Raw genomic sequence first — 12,206 nt, forward strand, 5'->3', positions numbered from 1 at the left:
AGTCATGGCCGACTCTTTGCGATCCCATGGACTGCAGCCTGCCAGGCTGGCTCTTCTGTCCATGGAATTTCCCAAGCAAGAGTACTGGAGTGGGTTGCCACTTTGAGCTCCAGGGGATCTTCCCTATCCAGGGACCAAACTCATATCTCTTGTGTCTCCTGCATTAGCAGGTGGATTCCTTACCACTGAGTCACCTGGGAAGCACTCCTACTTAACTAGGTAATAAAATTTCCAAACCCTTTCCCAGTCCTGCTAGCTTGAATCTCTAGGGAAGTCCTGGAAAACTTACTCTAGTTTCAGCTGGTGGAGAAGGCAATGGCACTCCACTCCAGTATTCTTGCCTGGAAAATCCCATGGACGGAGGAGGCTGGTAGGCTGCAGTCCATGGGGTCGCTAAGAGTCAGACATGACTGAGAGACTTCACTTTCACTTTTGACTTTCATGCATTGGAGAAGGAAATGGCAACCCACTCCAGTGTTCTTGCCTGGAAAATCCCAGGGATGGTGGAGCTTGGTGGGCTGCTGTCTATGGGGTCACACAGAGTCGAATACGACTGAAGGGACTTAGCAGCAGCAGCAGTCTCACCTGAAGCTAGCCTTAAGGCCCATAGATTTTTTAAAAAGAATTTGTGATACATCTGTTACTTGCTGACAAAAGCATCCTGTAAGAAGTCAGATTGCTTCCTTTTATCTTTAAAATCAATTATTTGTAGAGACGTAAGCATAAGATCTCAATGGGTTATTACCTACATGCTTTTCATAAGTTCAAAGGACAATCTCAGTTAGGATTTCCAGAACAACCTGAAAAAAAAAAAAAAAAAAACTAAACAAGTTGAGAAATCTCTTCCCTCCCACTGCTCCTCCCTCCGGCTGTCCTTTCTTTGATTAAATAGGCATTAGCACACCTTCTCAAAAGGACTGCTCTGTGGTGTTCACTATCATCTCTGCAAATTTGAAACCTCAGACTCTCCCAGATGCACCTCAGCTCTGTGAATCACTGCATACCTCTAAGTGATGGGAACAGCATTCCTATCATTGGACTTGGTACCTACTCGGAACCTGCATCGGTAAGCTTGTCTCTCCCTCTTCTTTTTTAAATGAATGCTTTCCTAAAGGATAATCTGCCATTCATTTTGAGTGGACTTCACTGATTTAATTTTTGTAGTAATGAATGGAACCTTGAAGGACAGCTATTTGGCTGAATGAGTACTGAGCCAGAGGTTAAATCGGTTTATGATTTAAAAGTATCTTGACAACAAATGGGACCTTTCTGCTTCTTTTACTAAAATTCGGCCTGAATACTGATTATTAGATTGAACTGAAGCACATAAAATTTCTGAGTTTCTGGTTTATGATTTTCTTTAAGCTCATATTTGAGAATTTTTAGTTCAGTCTAACAAAACTTTTAGTGAAAACCTACCATATATGAAGCACTAGGGGCTTCTCAGGCGGCACAGTGGTAAAGAACCCGCCTGCCAATACAGGAGACGTAAGAGAGGCAGGTTCAATCCCTGGATTGGGAAGGTCCTGTGGAGAAGGAAATAGCTACCTATTTCAGTATTCTTGCCTGGAAAATCCCATGGACAGAGGAGCCTGGCAGGCTAGGGCCATGGGATCACAAAGAGTTGGACATGACTGAGCAACTGAACTGAACTGAGCCAAAATAAAGGGCAGTATGTCTAGAAATGCTACTGAAATTTGAATGATCCTGAGTGAATGAACTCTGTTAAGCTAAGTATAAGTTAGGCAGAGTTGAGGCAGGACATTGTAGACAGAGAGGGAAGCACAGAAGCACAAAGTTAACAATCTAAATGCCTCTGCTTAATTTTTCAATGTGCATGCGTGTGTGCATGCATGCTGACACTCAGTATGGCTCCCTATAAATTATAGGGTAGAGGACACACTCCTTATTCACACCTGGGACTTCATGGTTCAGTCAAAACCTGTCGGTTCAGCAGCATCCACCACCACTCTTCCACCTCTCCCCACGTGTGAAATATAGCTCCTTGAGTAACTCACCTATCTCCATGACCTTGAACATGCTGCTTTGCCCCTGGAACATCCTTTCTCCTGAGCTGGTTAATTTTTACGAAACCTGCAAGACTCAGCTGAAGGATTCCTCTCCTTAGAAACCTACCTCCCAGCCACCACAGCTTGCCCCTCCTGTGTGTTCAGGAACCGCTTTGTGCTCAACTCTGTTGAAGCAGTTATCACACTGCATTGTAACCATTGCTTCTCCGCAGTCTTCCCCACGAGATGTAAAATCCATTAGGAAAGAGACCTTTTCTTGTTCAGCTCTATACTCCCAGTATAGTGTTTGGCATGTGCTGGGTGTTCAGCTAATGCTTGTTAAGTGAATGAATTTGTGAAAGGAGATGCATATATATCTATATGGCTTCCGAGGTGGCACAGTGGTAAAGAATCCGCCTACAATGTAGGAGATTTGAGTTTGATCTCTGAGTTGGGAAGATCCCTTGGAGAAGGAAATGGCAACCCACTCCAGTATCCTTGCCTGGAAAATTCCATGGACAGAGGAGCCTGGCAGGCTACAAGTCCAAGAGGTTACAGAGTTGGACACAGCTGAGTGTGCATGCACACCTGTGTGTGTGTTTGTGTGCGTGCACACACATGCATCAGAGGCCATGGAGATGTAAATGTTTACAATAATAATGGCTTAAATTTTCTTAATACCTAACCATGTGCCAGGAACTAGTTCTTTACAGTACATGCATTTTCTGATTTAATCCTCACAACATTATGAAATACTATTTTATCCTGTTTTACAGATGAGGAAACAGAGGCATTGAGATATAAAATAAAATCTCCCAAACCTAAAGAAGAGAACTGGAATGTGAACCTAGGTAGTTTGGTCCCAGATTGTACCTTCTGAATCTCTATACTATATTGCCTGTTATAACTATCTGTTATGTCAATGAGGCTGCATATGTTTATGACTTTCTCTGTGTATTTCTATATATGAAAGTATGTAGGTCTATATATCCAGAAAGTACTTAGGATGAATACATGGGTAGATAGATAGTTAGGTAGATGGGTAGAATGATAGATTTAGGATATGAATCTGATTATTTCACTCCTCTGTTTAATTATTTCAGTGACTCCCTATCAATTATATGACTTCTTACTTGTGCATCTATCATTCTTTCTACCTGTCTCCTGAAACTCAGTGGGGCTCCAAGTGTTGCATTTACCAATAATAATTATTAAGTGCCTAGTAATATTAAATGCTACAGGTTAGAGACATTCAAAAGCAGTCGTGTGTCATCCCAAAAAAGGCTGTAACTCATTTCAGAAGATAAGACATACTGCAATTAGAGAATATGGCGTTAGTGCCATCCTATACTGCGGTGCACCAGCCGCGTTTGCGATCAGAAATGCAGAGCTAATCCTATGTCTCACAAAATTCAAAGGTGAAGAACACAGCCCAGCATGGAAGATTTGGGGGACGAAGAGACAAGGAGCAAGGTTTCTCTTAGCCAGAGCACTCCTTACCTTCTGTTCAAAGCCACATAACAGACAATTCCCTCACCACCGACCCAGGACTGAAGAGGCAGACACTAGGGGTACCTGTGTCCAAGTCAGTTGCTGGAAAATCAAAGTATCGTATTAGATTTAATGTCAGACTCTTTGTCTGAGGGCTGCAATCTGAGGCCCAGATTCAGTCTTCTCCCCTTATTGGGCCTGAGGTTCTTTACAAAACCTTTCATCTCTCAAGAGATGGAAGGAGAATGACAGGCTGAAGTAACTGAAATCCTTTACAGTTTGTGTATATATAATCAAGTCAGTCAGCGTTTGTCCTGGGATCCTGTTCCATTTTGATACAGAAGTTAGAGAGCAACAGGGGCCAGGGAAAGATCTAGGCTTATCTTGAGGGAAGGCTGGGTGGGCGCAGAGGTGAAAGGCAGAGATAAAGAAGATTTAACAGCAAGCTCTCCTCTGGCGTCTGCCCAGCTGGGACTCCACTGTTGCACAGGCAGCAGGAACTGTAGCTCAGCAGCCCAGAGGAACGTTACCACGCAGTTGTGTGAGGCCAGCCAGCCCAGCTTCTTCTGATTTACAAAGACTTTTTTCTCTCTCTTAATATGCCCAACTTATAAAGATTGTTCATACCTGTAGAGTCAGGGGATTTGAGACGAAACAAACATTTAGCAGCATCAAGTTCTTTGTGCACTTCCTCACTGGAGGATCACTAATGAAAACTGAAATGTACACATCATCTCTGTACTGTTTCTCTAAGACAGCTTCCCAGAATGTTTTCATACAGGGATGAGATTATCTATAGTAGCCTCCTAATAGATCACTCTTCTTCCTCTCTCTATATATATCTCTGTTGGAGAAAGTCTGATAGGCAAGAGTTTTGAATGTTGTTCTTTATTCTGCTTTGATAAAAATTAATTTGATTTTTAATGCATATCAGCCCATGAGTTAATAACCAATGTTTTTCAAAAACTTCAAATAAAACTCAAGAATGTTACTAAGTGTGTAAATGACACAAATATAGGACCAACTGCAAGTATTTTGGAAAATGGGCAATAATTCAGTAAATAATTTTGTGTGCCTAACCATGTATGAGTGGGTTCCCAGATGGCTTAGTGGTAAAGAATCCTCCTGCCAAACAGGAGACACAGGTTTGATTCCTGGGTTGGGAAGATCCCATGGAGAATGAAATGGCAACCCACTCCAGTATTCTTGTCTGGGGAATCCCATAGACAGAGGAGCCTGGTGGGCTACAGTCCATGGGATCACAAAGAGTTGGATACAACTTAGTGAAAGTCCCTCAGTCATGTCTGACTCTTTGCGACCACATGGACTGACTATACAGCCCATTGATTTCTCCAGGCCAGAATACTGGAGTGGGTAGCCTTTCCCTTCTCCATGGGATCTTCCCAATCCAGGGATCAAACTCAGGTCTCCCACATTGAAGGGAGATTCTTTACCAGCTGAGCCACAGGGGAAGCCCAAGAATACTGGAGTGGGTAGCCTATCCCTTCTCCAGTGGATCTTCCCAACCCAGGAATTGAACTGGGATCTCCTGCACTGCAGGTGGATTCTTTACGAACTGACTTAGTGACTAAGCAACAGATGTATGAGGCATTTTTCTAAGCAACACAGGGATGAAAAATATGGGTTAGAAACAGGGACTTAAAATCTGTGGGTGACTTAAGGCAGAAAAAATAAATGCACATAAAAATAAAACGTAAGGAAAAGCTGAAGTGCTTTAAGAGAGACAGCACTTATTTGAAGATGAAAGTAACAAGTTACAGGGTTATAACTGAGGCAGTACCCCCTCCTGGGTGGCCCAGGTTAAGATTTCTGTCACTGTACACAATTATCACACTCTGAAGAGTGAGTCAAAAGCTTTGCACATGGGGCAGAGAGAGGGAAGTCCAAGTCCTTAAGTACAAACCAAGGAGGAGCCTAAAACATCAAGGGGACTCTGTGATGGAATACTGCAGTGAGGAAGAGAGATTGATGTCAATCCTGAATATATGGGCAAGTGAGAATTTAAAACCAAGGAGTAGGGTCTGGGTCCATGAGTACAAAATTACTAAAAGGAAACTTGGGGAATAAGAGACTGCTGCAGCTGCTGCTGCTATGTCACTTCAGTCGTATCCTACTCTGCGACCCCATAGATGGCAGCCCACCAGGCTCCCCCGTCCCTGGGATTCTCCAGGCAAGAACATTGGAGTGGATTGCCATTTCCTTCTCCAATGCATGAAAGTGAAACGTGAAAGTGAAGTCATTCAGTCGTGTCCGACTTTTCGGGACCCCATGGACTGCAGCCCACCAGGCTCCTCCATCCATAGGATTTTCCAGGCAAGAGTACTGGAGTGGGGTGCCACTGCCTTCTCCGGGGAATAAGGAACAATTCTTGCTAAAGCAACCTAACAGGATTCTTGCTGAAAAGAGGGAGTGACTAGACATCTGGGACACAGTTCAGTTCAGTTCAGTTAAGTCACTCAGTTGTGTCCGACACTTTGCAACCCCATGAACCGCAGCACGCCAGGCCTCCCTGTCCATCAACAACACCCAAACCCATGTCCATTGAGTTGGTGATGCCATCCAACCATGTCATCCTCTGTCGTCCCCTTCTCCTCCTGCCCTCAATCTTTCCCAGCATCAGGGTCTTTTCAAATGAGTCAGCTCTTTGCATCAGGTAGCCAAAGTATTGGAGCTTCACCTTCAAGATCAGTCCTACCAATGAACACCCAGGACTGATTTCCTTTAGGATGGACTGGTTGGATCTCTGCTGTCCAAGGAACTCTCAAGAGTCTTTTCCAACACCACAGTTCAAAAGCATCAATTCTTCAGCACTCAGCTTTCTTTATAGTCCAACTCTCACATCCATACATGACCACTAGAAAAAACACAGCCTTGACCAGATGGACCTTTGCTGACAAAGTAATGTGTCTGCTTTTTAACATGTTGTCTAGGTTGGTCATAACTTTCCTTCGAAGGAGTAAGCGTCTTTTAATTTCATGGTTGCAGTCACCATCTGCAGTGATTTTGGAGCGCAAAAAAATAAAGTCTGACACTGTTTCCACTGTTTCCCCATCTATTTGCTATGAAGTCATGGGACCAGATGTCATGATCTTCATTTTCTTAATGTTGAGCTTTAAGCCAACTGTTTCACTCTCCTCTTTCACTTTTATCAAGAGACTTTTTAGTTCCTCTTCACTTTCTGCCATAAGGGTGGTGTCATCTGCATATCTGAGGTTATTGATATTTCTCCTGGCAATCTTGATTCCAGCTTGTGTTTCTTCTAGTCCAGCGTTTCTCATGATGTACTCTGCATATAAATTAAATATGCAGGGTGACAATATACAGCCTTGACGTACTCCTTTTCGTATTTGGAACCAGTCTGTTGTTCCATGTACAGTTCTAATGGTTGCTTCCTGATTTGCATATAGGTTTCTCAAGAGGCAGGTCAGGTGGTCTGGTATTCCCATCTCTTTCAGAATTTTCCACAGTTTGTTGTGATCCACACAGTCAAAGGCTTTGGCATAGTCAATAAAGCAGAAATAGATGTTTTTCTGGAACTCTCTTGCTTTTTCCATGATTCAGCAGATGTTGGCAATTTGATCTCTGATTCCTCTGCCTTTTCTAAAACCAGCTTGAACATCAGGGAGTTCACGCTTCACGTATTGCTGAAGCCTGGCTTGGAGAATTTTGACCATTACTTTACTAGCATGTTAGATGAGTGCAATTGTGTGGTAGTTTGAGCATTCTTTTGCATTGCCTTTCTTTGGGATTGGTGGCCACTGCTGAGTTTTCCAAATTTGCTGGCATATTGAGTGCAGCACTTTCACAGCATCATCTTTCAGAATTTGAAAGAGCTCAACTGCAATTCCCTCACCTCCACTAGCTTTGTTCGTAGTGATGCTTCCTAAGGCCCGCTTGACTTCACATTCCTGGATGTCTGGCTCTAGGTGAGTGATCACACCATTGTGATTATCTGAGTCATGAAGATCTTTTTTGTACAGTTCTTCTGTGTATTCTTGCCACCTCTTCTTAACATCTTCTGCTTCTGTTAGGTCTCTATCATTGCTGTCCTTTATTGAGTCCATCTTTGCATGAAATGTTCCCTTGGTATCTCTAATTTTCTTGAAGAGATCTCTAGTCTTTCCCATTCTATTGTTTCCCTCTATTTCTTTGCACTGATTGCTGAGGAAGGCTTTCTTATCTCTCCTTGCTATTCTTTGGAACTCTGCATTCAGATGGGTATATCTTTCCTTTTCTCCTTTGCTTTTCACTTCTCTTCTTTTCACAGCTATTTGTAAGGCCTCAGACAGCCTTTTTGCTTCTTTGCATCTTTTTCTTGGGGATGTTGATTCCTGTCTCCTGTACAATGTCACGAAGCTCTGTCCATAGTTCACCAGGCACTCTGCCTATCAGATCTAGTCCCTTAAATCTATTTCTCACTTCCACTGTATAGTCATAAGGGATATGATTTAGGTCATACCTGAATGGTCTAGTGGTTTTCCCTACTTTCTTCAATTTAAGTCTGAATTTGGCAATAAGGAGTTCATGATCTTAGCCACAGTCAGCTCCTGGTCTTGTTTTTGCTGAGTGAATAGAGCTTTTCCTACTTTGGCCTCAAAGAATATAATCAATCTGATTTTGGTGTTGACCATCTCGTGATGTCCATGTGTAGAGTCTTCTCTTGTGTTGTTTGAAGAGGGTGCTTGCTATGACCAGTGTGTTCTCTTAGCAGAACTCTATTAGCTTTTGCCCTGCTTCATTCTGTACTCCAAGGCCAAATTTGCCTGTTACTCCAGTTGTTTCCTGGGGCACAGTGGAGTATGAGAAACATGATTTCATATCAAGAGTGAAGAGATATAGATGGTGAGAGGGTGTGGTTAAACAGACGTAGCAGAATTCTTGCTATACTTGGACAGAGCAGAAATAAGTATAAAAGTCCATGTTTGAAAAGAGTTCAAAGGAGCCTGATTAGAGGCTGGTCCATGAAAGAATCATTGTCAGGGTTGAGGCTGTTTTCACAGTCTCTGCCTAAAGGGACCAGGGATGAGGCAGGAACCATAAGTAAATGGTCCTGGAGAGCCAAGTCTGTTTCTCAGCTTTGTTCTGCTTTCCCATTTTGATAATAGATATGAGTGCATGCAGTGGTAAAGAATCTGTTTGCCAATGCAGGAGATGCAGGAGGCTTGATTTCAATCCAAGAGTCAGGAAGCTCCCCTGGAGAAGGGCATGGCAACTCACTTCCATATTCTTGCCTGGAGAATCCCATCGACAAAGGAGCCTGGTGGGCTACAGTCCAGGGGTTTGCAAAGATTCGGACATGGTTGCACATGCACACGTATATGTATGAGTGCAAGAAATGCCTTCTTCTTCGCTACAAAATAAAACCAAAACACACAAAAAAACAAACAAAACCACATGCACGTAACACTCAGGAGACGACTGATGGTACAAGACACAATAAAGTACCAGGGATTTCATGTGCTGTTCTAAACAAACATGGCAATTTCTCCACTACAGCCAGTGGTCATTCATAAACAAAAGTTCAGTGTGGCCTGATCTTCTCACATTTTTCAGAGAATTTTGTAAAGTAATTAACATTTTTTAAGTAATGGCAACTCATTTATATTATTGTAAAAAACTGTGTGGGCTAGTATTTCAAGGGTCAAAGAATGTAATTCAGCTGGGGTTTGTTTTTACTTTTAGTAGAGTGAATATTCTGAGTTCCATGCAGCACTTGTGACCCCTTCACACTCACTCCCGTCACAGAAACCCTGGCTCTTAGAAATCAAATACCAAGAACTGACTTCTGCATTTTATGTCATTCCTCTCCAGAGGCAATGAATACTGTGCATCAAACTGGAAAAAAAAAAAAAAAGGCTTGGTGGTTGAGGTAGATGGTAATAAAACAAAATACCAGGGACACAGAGATCAAGTGAGATGGCTTCCATAATAAATCAGGCAAAAAGTAATAAGCACTGGAACTTGGTTGGTGGCTGTGAGGAATATAATTTGGCTGGAGCCTAGAAAAGGAATAGCCTGGCTGAAGGATACAAATCATGGAGTAGATTCTACAGAGCTCCAGCTACCAATTGGGTCCAAAAAAAAGGAGAGTGAATAGTAGCTCCAAGGACAAACATGGATGTTCCATGCCCAGGTTCCTACATTCTTTGGATCTAAGGTTTTGAGTTTATCTGAGTGACTTACTTTTTATTTTTCACCTACTTCCTTATTTTCTTTTAACATTTTAAAATCTGAAATATACAGAGGGGTGAGTACTTCTTCATTCTTATTTATTTTCATTGAAGTATAGTTGTTTTATAATGTTGTCAATTTCTGTTGTATAGCAAAGTGATTTGGTTATACATGTATACACATTCTTTTAAATATTTTTTTTCCATTATGGTTTATCATAGGGTATTTTTTAAATAGGGGAATCCTTTTAAAGCCAACGTCTGAGTAACCACCACACAGATCCAAAATTAGATATACCCACCCACAGAAACCCTCTGTGTGCCCTTTCCAGTCCAAAGCCCTCCTTTCCTCAAGAGGTAATTGGTCCTCTGACTCTAATGGCAACGATTTTCTTGCTTTTTTCTAAAGGTCATTCAACTTTCTTCAGGTAGATGGCCTGGTTCCTCTTCATTTAGTTGTTCTTGTGGGTTGTCATCGTGTTCCTTCACTTGCAACATATTTACTTGTCATCTTGTTTTATCTAATTTCCTGTGTTTCTGGTCTCCTTTCCATAGGCTGCAGGATCTTAGTTCCTCTTGCTTCTGTCCCACTGCCCACTGGTGCAGGTTGGTCTAGGGGTTTGCGCAGGCTTCCTGGTAGAAGGGCCAGGTGCCTGCCCTCTGGTGGTGGAGCTGGGTCTTGTCCTTCTGATGGGCAGGGCCATGTCAATGCGTGTCTTCTGAGGTGGCTCTGAGCTGGGAGGGATTGGGGGGCAGGAGGAGAAGGGGACGACAGAGGATGAGATGGCTGGATGGCATCACTGACTCAATGCACGTGAGTCTGAGTGAACTCCGCGAGTTGGTGATGGACAGGGAGGCCTGGTGTGCTGCAATTCATGGGGTCACAAACAGCTGGACATGACTGAGCGACTGAACTGAACTGAACTGAGCTCAGTACTCAAAAGACAGTACAACCTGTCTTCTAATGGGTGGAGCTGTGTTCCAACCTTGTTGGTTGTTTGGCTTGAGGCTTTCCAGCACTGGAGCATGCAGGTTGATGGATGGGGCTGTCTTGGTGCTGAAATGCAGACATTTCAGAGAGCTCACTCCAGTCAGTATTCCCTGGGGCTTCTGTTACCAGTGTCCTTGCCCCAACAGTGAGTTATAGTCTACCTTCATCTCCCCGAGAGACCCTCCAAGCCCAGTATGTTGGTCTAGCCCGGGTTCTCATGGGGGTGCTCCTTTGTACTGAGTCCTAGTGCACATGAGACCTTGTGTGTGCCCTCCGAGAGTTGTTGTTCAGTTACTGACTCTTTGTGACCCCACGGACTGCAGCATGCCAGGCTTCCCTGTCCTTCACCACACCCCAGAGCTTGCTCAAACCCATGTCCATCCAGTTGGTGATGCTGTCCAACCATCTCATCCTCTGTCGTCCCCTTCTCCTACTGCCTTCAATCTTTTCCAGCATCAGGTGGCCAAAGTATTGGAGTTTCAGCCTCAGCATCAGACCTTCCAATTGAATATTCAGGATTGATTTCCTTTAGGATTGACTGGTTTGATCTCCTTGCTGTCCAAAGGACTCTCAAGAGTCTTTTCCAACACCACAGCTCAAAAGCATCAATTCTTTGGCTCTCAGCCTTCTGTATGGGCCAACTTTCACATCCAGACATGACTATTAGAAAAATCATAGCTTTTACTATTTGGACTTAAGTCAATAAAGTAATGTCTCTGCTTTTGGATATACTGTCTAGGTTGGTCATAACTTTCCTTCCAAGGAGCAAGCGCCTTTTAATTTTATGGCTGCAGTCACCATCTGCAGTGATTTTGGAGCCCAAGGAAATAAAGTCTGTCACTGTTTCTTGCCCTCCAGGAGTGGAGTTTCTGTTTCCCTAGCCCTGTGGAGCTCTTGCTTTCAAGTCTCACTGGCCTTCACAGCTAAACGCTCCTGGGGTTCTTCCTCCTAATACTAAACTCTCTGACTGTCACGGAGGGCTCTTTTTATGTGGCAGCTTCCCTGTGCAGCCTGCATGGATTTAATATTTTTGGTGCGAGGGTTGCTTTTAGTATAGATATCTGCGTGTGGCTGATGCTGTGGTGACCAGAGCTATACTGGATATGGATCAGGGCCTCCCCTTTGCTCTGTGGTTGTCCCTGCTCCGTCAAGGTGGGGTCTGCTCCCTAGTTGTTGTCGTAGAGGCCCCCTCAGATCTGTTTCTTGGTTGTATTTCTGATCTGCGGTGTGAGGGAGGCAGAAGTGGAGCGCTCCCACTGGGAGAGAAGCCACTCAGCGACTTCTCCCCTGGAGCTGGTCACCTATGGGTGTCCTCTGTTGGGTCACCTTTCACCTGTTGTGCAAGCTCTCAGATTACACACTTGGTACTGCTTTCAGCCCCACCTTCATGCCAGCAGCTGGTCTTGTGTCTCTCAGATATTGTTTTCACCAGGCCACCAGGACAGATCCACAGAAGTCAGCTCCCAGGTTGCAGTAATCATGGATTTGGCCCTCTGTGGGCACTATGGAGGCAGCTCAGACTCT

The 12,206-nt window shown here is 43.7% G+C and overlaps 1 protein-coding gene across 2 annotated transcripts in view; it reads left to right on the forward strand.

Annotated features, from left to right (window-relative positions):
• Positions 1-925: 925 nt before the first annotated feature.
• The window catches only part of AKR1D1 (aldo-keto reductase family 1 member D1), a 51,464-nt gene continuing 40,183 nt past the window's right edge, over positions 926-12,206 (forward strand). For both annotated transcript variants that reach the window (XM_068973479.1, XM_068973480.1), the window contains exon 1: positions 926-1,066. In XM_068973479.1, the coding sequence (XP_068829580.1) occupies positions 974-1,066 (93 nt within the window). In that variant the 5' untranslated portion in view covers positions 926-973. The remainder of the gene's footprint in view (positions 1,067-12,206) is intronic.

The sequence above is a fragment of the Capricornis sumatraensis genome, chromosome 5 (genome assembly GCF_032405125.1).
Source record: "Capricornis sumatraensis isolate serow.1 chromosome 5, serow.2, whole genome shotgun sequence".
Classification (NCBI taxonomy): domain Eukaryota; kingdom Metazoa; phylum Chordata; class Mammalia; order Artiodactyla; family Bovidae; genus Capricornis; species Capricornis sumatraensis.